The sequence below is a fragment of the Apaloderma vittatum genome, unplaced genomic scaffold (assembly GCF_000703405.1).
Source record: "Apaloderma vittatum isolate BGI_N311 unplaced genomic scaffold, ASM70340v1 scaffold31163, whole genome shotgun sequence".
Lineage (NCBI taxonomy): Eukaryota > Metazoa > Chordata > Aves > Trogoniformes > Trogonidae > Apaloderma > Apaloderma vittatum.
In genome coordinates this window covers 47,501-60,709 of record NW_009709182.1, presented here as the reverse complement: position 1 = coordinate 60,709, position 13,209 = coordinate 47,501, and the positions used below count along the sequence as shown (strand labels likewise).

General features: G+C 37.9%; 1 protein-coding gene across 5 annotated transcripts in view; it reads left to right on the top strand.

The window, feature by feature from the left end:
• The first annotated feature begins 3,106 nt into the window (after window positions 1-3,106).
• ADD1 (adducin 1 (alpha)) overlaps window positions 3,107-13,209 on the top strand; it is a 31,140-nt gene continuing 21,037 nt past the window's right edge. For all 5 annotated transcript variants that reach the window (XM_009866833.1, XM_009866832.1, XM_009866836.1 and 2 more), the window contains exons 1-8: window positions 3,107-3,336; window positions 4,565-4,727; window positions 5,750-5,901; window positions 9,055-9,135; window positions 10,844-10,993; window positions 11,969-12,112; window positions 12,242-12,340; window positions 12,713-12,889. In XM_009866833.1, the coding sequence (XP_009865135.1) occupies window positions 3,145-3,336; window positions 4,565-4,727; window positions 5,750-5,901; window positions 9,055-9,135; window positions 10,844-10,993; window positions 11,969-12,112; window positions 12,242-12,340; window positions 12,713-12,889 (1,158 nt within the window). In that variant the 5' untranslated portion in view covers window positions 3,107-3,144. The remainder of the gene's footprint in view (window positions 3,337-4,564; window positions 4,728-5,749; window positions 5,902-9,054; window positions 9,136-10,843; window positions 10,994-11,968; window positions 12,113-12,241; window positions 12,341-12,712; window positions 12,890-13,209) is intronic.

The following is a 13,209-nucleotide window of genomic DNA, read 5'->3' as shown; positions in this document are numbered from 1 at the left end:
AGCTTCCCAAGACCTTCTTGAATGCTCTCTTATTCTTGGGTGAAGGAGTAGTATCACTCTGGCAAGACACTGTGAGCCCTTCTTGATGTTGTCTGTGCAGGCTGTTAGGGATCAGCTTCTTTCCAGCGTGAGTCAGAAACAGTGAAGAGAAGTAATTATGTATGTAATTCATTTGGAAATAGCTTTTGGTACTCAAAATAAGATGAAATTAGTGTAAACAATTAAATACAAAATTATGTTTGCAGATGTGTGTACATTCTTTTTAAAGTAAGACTGCACATACACATATACCCAAGTTGCAACATTACACTTAAATATATTAGGGAAATTGAATGCTTCAGCGGGCAGGAGCGGGCTGTTACTTATTCTCTGTTGGTGGCGGTGGTGGTAAGCCTGAACTTAATATTGCCATGCTTCGCAGTAAATACACATTTGGGGCTACACTAAAGAGAACACAGAATAAATTCTGAGTTGGTTGAGGTCGTCTTTATTTGTGGACTTGCCCTTGTGCCGTTTAGAAGCTCCTTGATTCTTTGTGATAAGCAGAATGTGGTGAAGTTCCGACTTAGATTGGGCCGAGTGAGCTGCTGTTGTAAGAGACTAAGCCGCGTGTTTGGATCTGCAAACAGTCATTTTCCAGCAAGAGGCACACTAGGAGAGCTGACAGCTCAGAAGGACAAATTGGGGAAAGTGGTGCTGGAGTTTCAAGAGCTTTTTTGAGGTATGAAATGGTAGATGGTGCAGGCTGGTGGATGTGAGCAAGAAGAGAATTTAGAGGGTGTGTGTTAGGGATCTAAAGCTGCTAAAGGAGAGGTGGTTCCTTCGCTGTAACTTCCCTTGCTTGAAACTTTCTAGGTCTAATACCCTGAAAGGTGTTCCAAGTGTATGAGACGTTATTTCTTCTTGCTGTACCCTGTATTTCTTCCTGGGTGGAGGAAAGCTAGTAATAAAAAGAAATTACAGTAATAAAGACGTGTGTATGTGCTTACTTGAAAGAAAAAAAAAAGCAACCGTGACTTTTAAAGCCTAAACTGATTGGTTTAAAATTAAATACTTTAGACAGTGCAGAGGTGTCTATGTGTGTTTATTTAGCAACTCAGTGGGTGGAAATCACTGAGCACCTGGAACTCAAGTGCCTTAAGTGCTAACATAGATTTTGATAATAGTATCCTCTTCTGCAGAGTCAAATACCTTGTTTGCCCATGGTGTTCAACTGTCTCAGTTCAGTGATTTGTTTATACTGAAACAAGAAACCGGTTGAGTTTTGAAAGTTGTTTACTAATGTAAGAATTAAAGAGAATGAGATCTGCTAATTTGTAAGTCTTCAAGTAGATTATTTTCTTCACTGAAATAGGGGTTTTTTAGCATAATTTGCATTTCCAAATAATTTATGTAAATTTGCCTTTTCTCTGCACTCCACATTTGAGATGGTTTTAGCTAACAGATATAAAAGTAAATTCCTAATCAAAATCCACGAGCAAGTACAGTTTGAGTTAATAAGAAAATTCTAAAAATAGTAAAAGAATAAACATGTATTGATTTGCTAGTAGAAGATTAATCATTAATATATATACAATCTTTCCTATTGCATAACAAAAAGATTTGCAATGACTTGATAATATCAGCAGATTTTAATAGTACTAATCCTTGCAAAACCAAAGATGTGTCATGGAATTGACTGTTTAAAATGGGCAGCTTATTACCGTGTGAACCCTGAATCTAATCAGCACTACTAAAACGAGTCTTGTTTCACCTTCCTGTGACAGGGAGCTTAAGTCTGCTACTTTATTCTCTATTCTTCCACCTCTGAGAGAAGACCTGCTAGCTCATTTTCATAGTAACGTTGCTAAATGTTGCAAGGGCAAAGGATTTCAACCTTGTATATTTTGTGTATAATGTAAATAATTGCAGCTTGCTGAACTAGTGAGCCATTAGGGTTAAATATTCTTATTACAGTTCAGTGGAGTACGCTCTGTGCTAGTAACATTTTGTTTAGTCGCATATGATATGCAAAGACAATCTTTTCTGAAAAGGCTTAATTTTAGTATGCTGTGTCACACAATCACTAATCATAGATTTGAGATTCAAGGTGTTGCAAGGGTAGCTCTATTGAACTGATTGCTTGTCAGTGGAAGGCTTCCAAAAAATCTTCTAAAAAGGATTTTGGAATGAAGGTTATAATATTGTGCCCAGAAAAGTGGGATAGTGTTAAACAAAGGGATACTTGGGAGCGAGAGAAGCATGTGTGAATGAGCAAAACCATCTGAGTTCTCAGCCTGTCTTAGATACGTGCAGTTGCTGATTACATGTAAAACTGAAATGAACCCTGGCCAGTGGGTGGAGGTTGTGTTTGTGTGTGTGCTTTCCAGATTCCAAAACCCACATGCTAACGTAGTGATGTGCATGTTGTTGAGTGATCCTAAAGTAAATTTTCACAAAAAAGTACGCCTCATGTTGCAGAGTCAGTATTTCTGTTTCCAGAAATCTGCTCCCTATCTGAGCATGCTCTGGTGGAGTTGATTCTTCATATTAATGAACATTTGTAACATCTTATTTTCCATAGTGATTTAAATTGTGATTTATACAATGCTCTTTTCATGATATCTGCTTAACTTTTTGAGTAAAATAACAAAACAATGAAAAAAAGCCCACAAACCTCAAACCAGACCCACAACAAAACAAACAAAGCAAAACAAAAAAACCCCAACAAACCCACAAACCAAAGCCACTTGTCTTAGGCCTCAAGTGTCCTGAACTTCTCTGTCATTGTGTGTGAGGAGGTTTGAAGGACTTCTGTGCTTCTGCAAATCAAGCTGTGTAGACAGCTTAAAGAACTGGAGGTAGTTTAAATGGCAGCTCTTGTATTGGGTTTGAGTTGCATGTGCGTGTGTAGCATATTTGGCTTTTCAGATATGTTAGCCTATTTTTTTAATCTTGCCTTTGAAAATATATATGTGTTTTTCTCCTCTAAAATACTGCTATCCAATTGCACCAACAAGGTTTTGTTGGGAAGCCATGCATATTTTAGATGGATTTGAACTGTTACTCTGAAACAAGAAATGTGTATAAAGTTCTAAATTATTTCCTTGCTTGATTTATTTATTCCTCTTCTCTGCCCCTTCTTAGGTTCCTTAAAACTGTGCTATGAATGGTGATTCTGGTGTGGGGGTGGTGACTTCACCACCTCCAACAGCCCCTCACAAAGAGAGGTATTTTGATCGAGTTGATGAAAACAATCCAGATTATCTGAGAGAGAGGAATATGGCACCTGACCTTCGCCAGGATTTTAACATGATGGAACAGAAGAAGAGAGTCTCCATGATTCTTCAAAGCCCAGTAAGAAAAGAAAATGCTACATCTTTCAAGTGATAAACTTATCTGTATTTTTAATATCCCTATGCAGTTGGAGAGTTTTGTGGTATCTTAGAGCCTTTTGATGTTTTTTTCTGGTTGGCCTTTCTTCTAAAGTATCCTAATTGTAGCCTGACTTTTCCTTGCATTATCTGCTTGAATTTTTATTATCTACTCATGAAGCAGCTCTTCAGTCTTGCTTTCAGAATTCTCTGTGTAACTGTCAACATTTTTTCATATTTCTGTCTGGTCAGACATTTTTCCACTTGTTTCATATATTCAGCATTCATTTACGCTTAATTTAAGTTACTTAAATTACCGCTTCTAAGAGTAGTTTATTCAAGGCAGGTCTGTCCTGTGCTCCGTTTTTCATGCGTGATTTTTGACTTGAAATGTTCTGACATATCTCTCCCTGAAAGGGTGCACAGTAATAAACTCTGAATGACTGGCATTTAATATTAAAGATATTTCCCTCAGGGAGGAAGTACACAACACAGAATTTCTTTCATAACGTTTGTTCCTTTTGTAATAATAGATAGGTGACTTTAGATATAAAGCATTTCATGATGCAGGGATATAGTGGTATATTTACTGTTTTTACGTGAGAAATCAGCCATTTTATTCAGATTCATCGAACTTCTCTTTCAGTACAGATTTCTGTGTTCTTGTCAAAAGCAGCAGCTACCAGCAATAATAAAAAAATTTATTCCTTGCAAAGTTACAAAAAATCTCCTCCACAAAAAACAAAACAGGAAAAAAGTAGACAACCCCTTCTTTTAAGCAAATTTTAAAAATGCAGTGGCTCTTCCTTCCTGTGTTCCTGGATGCCCTCTTGGCTCTCAGTTTCCTGTGAGCCACTCTTGACAATTTTCCTTCTCTTCTGGCTCTACTACCTTCCCTTTTGTTTGGTGTTCAAGTCAATTGTACATCCCGCTTCTCCTTCTAGAAATCCGTATAGGTAGGTTCAGTGAGTTTTGGTGATACTTCGTAAGAGAATATTGGAATTTCCATTCACAAACAAATTAAGTGACTCATGTTATTGAGCTCCACGGAGCAACGTTTTCAAGTAACAGTGTGTACCCAGTAATTCTGTGGTGAGCTGTTCCTCAGAAGAGGTATAGGATGTTTTCATCTAAGTGCTAAAAAGAAGCTGCGTGTGAAAGGTGGAAGTTCGTTTGAACATGCTTTTCAATATGCACTGTCCTGTTGCTAGGCTTTTTGTGAAGAACTGGAATCTATGATCCAGGAACAGTTTAAGAAGGGGAAGAACCCAACAGGTTTATTAGCTTTACAGCAGATTGCGGATTTCATGACAACCAACGTACCAAATGTCTACCCTGCAGCACCACAAGGCGGAATGGCTGCATTAAACATGAGTGAGTGCACCTGAATTTATAATGGTTTATTTGTTTTGTTTTGTTATTTTGTTAGGTTTTTGGGGTTTTTCTGAAAGGCTTAAAATGAAGACAGTGTGGGTTAAATGAAAAGTGCTGTGAAGTTCAAATCCTGTCCTATTCTGTGGACAGCAATGTTGCAAGCGTAAAATGAACTGATTAGTTTCCAAATGCCACATGATAAGCGATGTGATTCATGTGTATAATTTATATCAAAAGCTATTCAAGTAAAATAAGTCAATGCTAGTAAAAAAATTTAAGATTTAAATGTTGCTCATGTTTACCACATGGATTGTGCGCAAAACAAAGAAGGAAAACAAAACCTGAAAATGCTTGAATGCATGTGCACACCATTTTTGTGTTAAGATAATATAAATCTTTGCCTATGCTCCAAAATAAATGTATAGCTTAGACTATGACATTGCCTGCTTCTGCTTCATCACAGTTACTTTTAGTCGCATTTCTAATTACGCTGTAACTAGAACTACAGTATTTGTAATTACTTACCGTAATCCTCCTCTTAGTTTATACTTTTTCCTAATTAAGTAAATTTGTGTGCATCTTTTTAGACGTGTAATTATCCTTTTCAGGAATACCAAATCATTTATCTCCAAAAGCAGAATATTTGGGGTTACATTTTTCTGATAACAATGAGGTTGTTTTTCACAAACAATCATTACTTTGAGAGAGAAAAGAAAAAATTGCTTAGGAATGCACGGTCATCTTTCAGCACTAAAGACTATTCTTTTAAGAAGGAAACGAATGCTGAGCCCACCGAAGATAAATACTCTTCTCTAAGACTATAATTATATTTGTGTATAAATTTGTGTATAAATTATGACATAATAGGAATTAAAGATCACTAGCCATTTCTAAGTTTAATATGCTGCTAGAAACCAGTCAGAACAACCAGTATGATAGCGATACATGTTGTTTGATTTTTTTACTGATGTTGAATGCAGCTCTCCCTGTGCTTTCTTTTTTTTACCCCTTCTCCTTTTCAGGTCTTGGCATGGTGACACCAGTGAATGACCTGAGAGGATCAGATTCCATTGCTTATGAAAAAGGGGAGAAGTTGTTACGATGTAAATTGGCTGCTTTCTACAGATTAGCAGATCTTTTTGGCTGGTCTCAGCTTATTTATAATCATATAACAGTGAGTATTGAATAAACAGATAACCAATTGTTTTAATATAGGAGAGAATTGCTTCCCTCCCCCATCTGTCTCTTTTTCTTTGTGTGGAAGAGTAGCAGAGTGACGTAATGTAAGCGCTGTAATAGTGAAGAGATTTGTCATCTCAAGAATAAGAACTGTAACAGCTTGAATGTCAGCTACCGTAGCCTGAATAGAGTCTTAAGAGAGTGTACGTGAAAGTTCTTATGATGAAATTAAGATTCTTGAGAGACTTGGTTTTTTAGTATCTTAAATGCTTTGAATAATTGTATGTATTATTCTGCAAGGTCATGTGTTAGTTTTCTTGCTAAGTACTAGCATATCATCTTCGTAGTCATTCAGTTTTTATAATGCGAGGTACTAACCTTTTTGAAAAAGAAGCTATAGTATTTCTGAACATGAGTGAACTACTTAGCTTAATGCAGCTTGCCAAGAATTTTCCTTGTGACTGAGTAATCCCTGGCATCCATAAAAATAATGACAAGGAGGTCAAATCAAGGATGTTTTATATGCCAGAATAATGATCAACATGAGTCTCATGAGTAAAGTCACAGCTGTGGTGTGCAACCCAGTCAATTGTCTTCCTAACAGAGCTGAATTGTTTCTTTCTGCGTAGTAGAGGTTGTCCTTTATGTATTTTCAGTTCTTCTAGTTGCAGTCTGAATTAAGTATGAAAATTTCATTATTACCAGTTTTTGAGATTTCAAGAGATTTGATTATTTGTGAACCAATGAAAATGATAAATGTTATCATAGGATCAAGGCAATGCTGGTTAGATTTTTTGGTTCCTTTAGAGGGGGAACATATGCAACATAATGGTTCTTGTAAACAACTCTCTGCCACCCCCTGATTTTTCATACGTAACAGCAGAATTGAGATATTAGTGCAAAGAAGATTACTTAGCAAGCAGATTTGGAGAAGGCTCAGCCCTGGGAATGTTTATGTATTTAAATAAAAAGGTAAATGTAATGGAGTGGCATGCCTGGGGAAGTGGTTACGGTAAGGGCATATGGTTGGGGGTGGAAGGGACCTCTGGAGATCATCGTGGTCATCCTGTTGTCCAGTGGGACTCCTAGGTCTCAAGTTTGCTTTGTTTTCTTGAGGGGGACGCACAGGAGGATTAGATAGTGGTGATACCACTTGAAGTGTAAGACAAACTTGGAGTCTGAGATTCTGAATGTATGTTGGTTTTGAAGGGCCAAGCGGTGCTGGAAAGAACTTGGTTAATGTTTTGTCGCAGCAGTGCAAGTCGTAGTTCGCATATCTTTTACAAACTCTTTCAGTGAATAGCATTCGGAAAGGTGACTAAAAGATATAATTTACATTCTGAAGCTGATGTAGTGCAAGGCTGTTATTTACAGAATAGTCTTCTCTTTGTTCTGTATACTCATACGTTAAATAGCAGTGTGGCAGTGAAGGCACTCCTTCCGCATGGGATGAGTGCGTACCATTTCCTGCAGAGCTGGAGTTTGACTTCAGGTTTTTGGTGTGTGAGTGGATGCTCTAATTACTAGGTGAGCTTCCAGTGCACTACTTAAATTATCACAGCCTTCTGAGGGGCATAAACCTGCGTATTAAGAACAGAAAGGAACTGTGAGGACGTGAGTTGTGTGCCTGTCTGGACCTATCTCTGCTTTTCTGGATCGTTGTCAAACACTGACAACTGCCGTGTGTGGAATTGTTCAGGCTGGTGCAGTCGTAGTGTAGAAGCAGAATTACAGAGCATCAAGAGCTTTCATGTCACGTACAGTAATGTAGCGTAAACGTGGGCGCCTCCACGTTTACTACCTCAGATTGGCAGAATTTGAGATTACAGGTTTGCAGAGGGTACGTATTCACCAAATCTTGGTTTGCTTTGAGGGCACAAGCTGTTTATTTGATCTAATAGTAATGTAACGTGGTTTGTGAGTCTTGCTGCTTGTTTATCTTACATTTGAGCTTTCTTATTAGCTTTTTGGGCATTTTTGAATAGTACTTGCTCGTTGTGTTGCATAAATAAGTAGATTTTCTAGATCATTTGCACTTCTGCAGTGGAGTACTATTTTGGTCATTCAGGAAAGTACAGATTGACTTCAACATGTGAGTTCAATTCAAAGCTTTTCTGCTATAACGTATTACCAGCTGGTTGTAAAGAAAGCTAGATTTGGACTAGAAGCTTTTGGATGACTGGTCAGCTGCTTATTACGGAGTTGTTGTTTTTTTTCCCTGTGGTAGAATTGTATCAAAGTACATATGTATTTAATGCACCAAGTAGCAGAAGATATGAGGGAGACATCTTGGGGAAATTAAAAACTCATAAATAAATAAAATTTAAAAAACATTAACAAAAAGCACTAAAGCTGAGTAGACTCATAGCAAAATAGGGAATAGTCTCAGATGTCCAGTAAAACATTTGAAGCCTTTTAATTCCCCTTTAATTCCTTTTATTTGAGACACATTTAAACTACCAAGTTGCTCTGTACTTCTCAGTGTACGGAACTTAAACAGATGAATCCCAAGATGTGAATGATTTGAAGTCAGAATTATTTTTATATTGTAGACTTCTAATTGTGTGAATTAGACAAAAAAGCAAAACCATAAGTGAGGGTCAGGATACTTGATAGAAAAGCTGCAAGTGTGCTGTACTGCTCACAGTTGTCTCACAGACACCAGCATCAGTGAGTAAACTCTTCTCCTCATCAAGATGTCTCAGATATGTGGGCTAAATTCTTACATTTTCTCACATACTTCTATCTCCTACCTTCAGTTTTACTAGGATAGAAATACAGTTGGAGTATAAACTCATTCTTCGAAAAAAAACCAAACCAGCCAGTAACTTTTTCCCCATTTCTCTGTTTTTCCTTTTGCCCACAGTAGTTGAGCTGTCATTACCACAAGATCCAAAGATTTGCTACCTTCCACCAATCTGGATGACTCTGGCATGTACCTACCGTCTAGTTTTGTTCAGCTTGAGTTAATTAACTGTCCTATGTGTTGATTAGCTGTTGTAGCATACAAGAAAGTCACATTGTATATATTATAGGCATACTTGCCCACTCCATACTAAGGAAGTGAAAGTAACTTTCATGGGTTTGCGCCTTCCTGTGTGCTTTAATAAAATATTCTTAATAACGTTTACTCTTGTTTTATCCTTAGGCCAGAGTAAATTCTGAACAGGAGCACTTCCTCATTGTACCTTTTGGACTCCTCTATAGTGAAGTTACTGCATCTAGTTTGGTAAGCAATTACTATTTTTCATAGCTGTAAAATATGAATAGCTGAAGCTGATCTGCCTGTATATATGTCACTGTTTATATTCTTAGGGAATATTTTCCTCTGTGTTACATGTTTAGAATAGTTTTACTGAACATGATTGGTTTTGGTACAGCTGAGGTATCTCTTTGCACATGTTCACCACGAGGTGTCCTCCAGTTGATCTAAATACAAAGAGGAGCCGGGTCATTTGGAGGGCTCATCACATTGGGGCCTTGAAAGCTGTTGAGTCAGGCTTGTCCAGGGCAAGAGTATGTGTTTCAGACATAAATGATGCCAACCAATTACACTTTCAAGACGTTGTGTCAGATGCCTGATGTAGTTGCCATTGTTTAATCGTGTAAGTATCTGAGGGTGTGGATAAATTATGTTTTTGAGATCTAATGGTCGCAGTTGAAGACAGAACTCCCTTAACTGTTAGCTAGTGGGAAATGTGTGCGCATTTATCTTCAGTCTAGCCTACACTGCTGCTGAAGGCAGCTTCAGTTAATGTGGTTGACTCTCCTGCATTGAAACAAATTAGAAAGTTTCACACTATTCCTTCCACCTGGCTACTGTAAGGTAGGTAATCTCTATGTAGCAGAGAGATGTGGTAAGTATGTGCAGCATAGTAACATTTCAGACTTGACATCTTAAGGTCCCAATCTCTCCCTCAGCTATCCATAAAGTTGGCCCTTTCTTACGTAACTCCACTTTAGCCATCTGTAAAATTTGAATTAAAAAAACTGTAGGAGAAGGAGTGGAGAAAACTGACACTTGCCTTTTCTTGTTACTCCAAGATTTTTAGAGGAGGGTAAGGGCCACACTGTGGTGGTATTTTGTGTGTTTGGTTTGTCTTTTCTAAAGGTGTTCTGCTTTTATTTTTTCTAAAGGTGTTCTGCTTTTATCTCTGTATCAGGAATGTAAATACCGTGAAAATTAAGATTGCATGAAGGTAGCAAAGTGTGCACACACAGAGTAGAGATTGTGTCAACACAGAAAATAGCTTAGCAGCAGGATTTAATAAGAGACTCAACAGTGATAAAGCACACAGCTTAGCTGAACGAGCGTCCTGACCAGCAGCCTGCTTACATGACTGGCCCTTAATTGCCCATTTTTGTTTCTCCCATGCTCGTTCTTCACTTCTTCACTTTGAAACTCCATTTTCTCCAGTTTTGTTCTCTCCCAAGTAAACAACACATAATTACTTTTTCCCTTTTATTCCAGTTTTGCTGTATCTGTATCCAAAGTTGTCATTTTTAACAGTATTAGCTGGGCGATATCAGCCTGACATAGTATCAGTTTGGTGGTTACCTGGGTGCTGGCCTTTCAAGAGCCTACTCCCCAAAAAGTCCCTGTACTCCCCTTCGGATATTGGTAAAGTTTGCAAGTTTCCTTTACGACTCCACTCTCTGTGAAATGCAGCCATTTGTTGCAGCGCTGTCTGTAACGTTTTCAGCTTCTTACATGCAGTGATTTGTTGAGTCATATCCAGTCGTTCGTGATGTCCTCTTCAGTTAACTTAATCTCAAGCTGAGGCCTTGGTCGCCTACCTACAGCCTTAAGGTGCACATCTTGTTAAAATAAAATGCTGAAAGAGGTACTGGTTTAGGGCTTCAGTGGTAGATGCTGAATTAATTCAGGTTTTTGACAGTCTGGATTAATTTACGAAACTAATTCTTTTCATTCCCAGGTTAAAATCAATATTCAGGGAGATGTAGTTGATCGTGGAAGCACTAACTTGGGAGTAAACCAAGCTGGTTTTACTTTGCACTCCGCAATTTACGCAGCTCGACCTGATGTTAAATGCATTGTTCACATCCATACGCCAGCAGGGGCAGCGGTAAGCACACTTCTTACTTTGTCCTCTGTCATGTTCCCCTCAGCCCACCCAACTCGTGGGTGGATCCCTCTTAATCATAGATTTGCTTCCTTTTTGAAGGGCACAAATGGCCTTTAAGTCTGCCTTCACCATTTTGTTCTGTTTGAATCAATTAGATCCTCCTTATCTGATTTTTACATGAGTGGTCAGACAGTAAATTAAGCTCTATAATAGTAAAATATGGATTTCATATTTGCGTGTCCTTTGCCACAAAAGACCATATCTTTTGATGGTGAGTCATAAGAGCTTTAGCATGTTTGGTTTTGTAAAGCACAGTTTCTCAAGATGTTCTTAAATATTAGAATCCTTTCTAATATTACCTCTCATCAGAGCACCTGTTTACAACTGAGTTTTACATCTTTGGAACTTTTTGGGAGAGTCATCTGGTTGCTTCTATTTGGAAGTTTGCATTGATTTATTTATGTTTTTAACTGATTAGCAACAGTGATACTAAAACCATTTTAAGGATGAGTTTTAAAATTATGAATTATATTCATTAAAAATGTTCCTTACCTTTATGCACATTGCTGTGAAGTTACTTGTGACAGAGCTCATTACTAAAATTGTTCTTTTTGGAGGGGAGGAAAAAAATCACATAGTGGAGTGAAAGGAATGAAGGATGCAGCTGACTGGTGGAATTGGGTGTTTGGTTGTGGTGTTGTTTGGTTGTTTTTTCCTGAGTCTTTTCATATTTGTGTTGATGTCATGTAAAAGCAGCTGTACTGAGTCAGACCCAAGATCACTGTGACTGCTGGAGCTCAGCCAAAAGTTCTGAAAAATAGAGGCTTTAGGGATGGAGCATAAGACACCATTACATATGTACCTATGTACTTATGTACAGACGCATACATATAATATATAAAAAAATATCTATTCTTATATTTTTCACCCGCATTTTTCTGTTGCAAGTAAATTAGTTGGTTTAATGTTTCTCAGGTTTCTGCAATGAAGTGTGGTCTCTTGCCAATTTCACCCGAAGCACTTTCTCTAGGGGAAGTAGCCTATCATGACTACCATGGTATTTTAGTGGATGATGAAGAAAAGGTGGTTATTCAGAAAAATTTGGGCCCTAAAAGCAAGGTCAGTATTTGCATTTATGTCTAGAATTATAGAAAAGTATGTATGGTGTGGTGGGTGGTGTGTTCTTTAATCAAGAGCAAGGAAATACTTGCTTTACTGCTGTTAACTTTCGTTACTATGTCTTTCTAGGTTCTCATTCTCAGAAACCATGGCTTAGTGTCAGTTGGAGAGACTGTTGAGGAGGCTTTCTACTACATTCATAATCTAGTGCTTGCCTGCGAGATTCAAGTAAGAATATTACTATATTATGTACTAATGCAGTCTGCCATATTACCCTCCAAACAGATTAATAGTTGTGCACTTTATTGGTTAATCTCTTCATCTAAACTAACACAATGATCTGTGAGATCATGTGAGGACATCCAAAATGTTGGTTTAACCAGCAACATTCAAATACTGTATTGGAACCATTGATTTGCCCATGAAAACAGAGATATATTCAAAGCCTTAAGACCCCTTTTATACAAGTATGTTAAATTATTTAGCTTTCAAATGAAGTAGACTCTTTCTGTTTTTTCTGATGTCAAGTTTTTGGGGAGTGGTGGAGGTTTTTCCTTCCTCCAGAAACTGAAAGATAACTACTTTTTTTTTTTTTTTAAGGTACGTACGCTGGCCAGTGCAGGTGGACCTGACAACTTAGTGCTTTTAGATCCTGGAAAGTATAAAGCCAAGTCTCGTTCCCCTGAGTCTCCAGCAGGTGAGGGTACTGTATCCCATCCAAAATGGCAGATTGGCGAACAGGAATTTGAAGCTCTCATGCGAATGCTTGATAATCTGGTAAGGCAGGTGTTTTTTTCTAATTATTTCTTCTGTTAATGCATAAAATACTTTTGAAAGCTGCAGTAAGGGGACATTAGTAAAGAATGGTCTGCATGTAGCTGAAAGTTTATGCAGCCTGTTCTTTCCTGAAGATTAAGAGCCCTCAGAGGAGGGGACAGCATGAAAAGCATCACAGAATGCTTCAGATGTGCTTTGTGCAGATAGCAGATCTACTTCTGCATTCGTAATCTGGGCATTAACGGTGAGATCAGAGGGGATCCTTGTGTGATTTGGCACTTCAAAATCACCGTACTGTGCTGCTTGCTGCTACTTAGTCT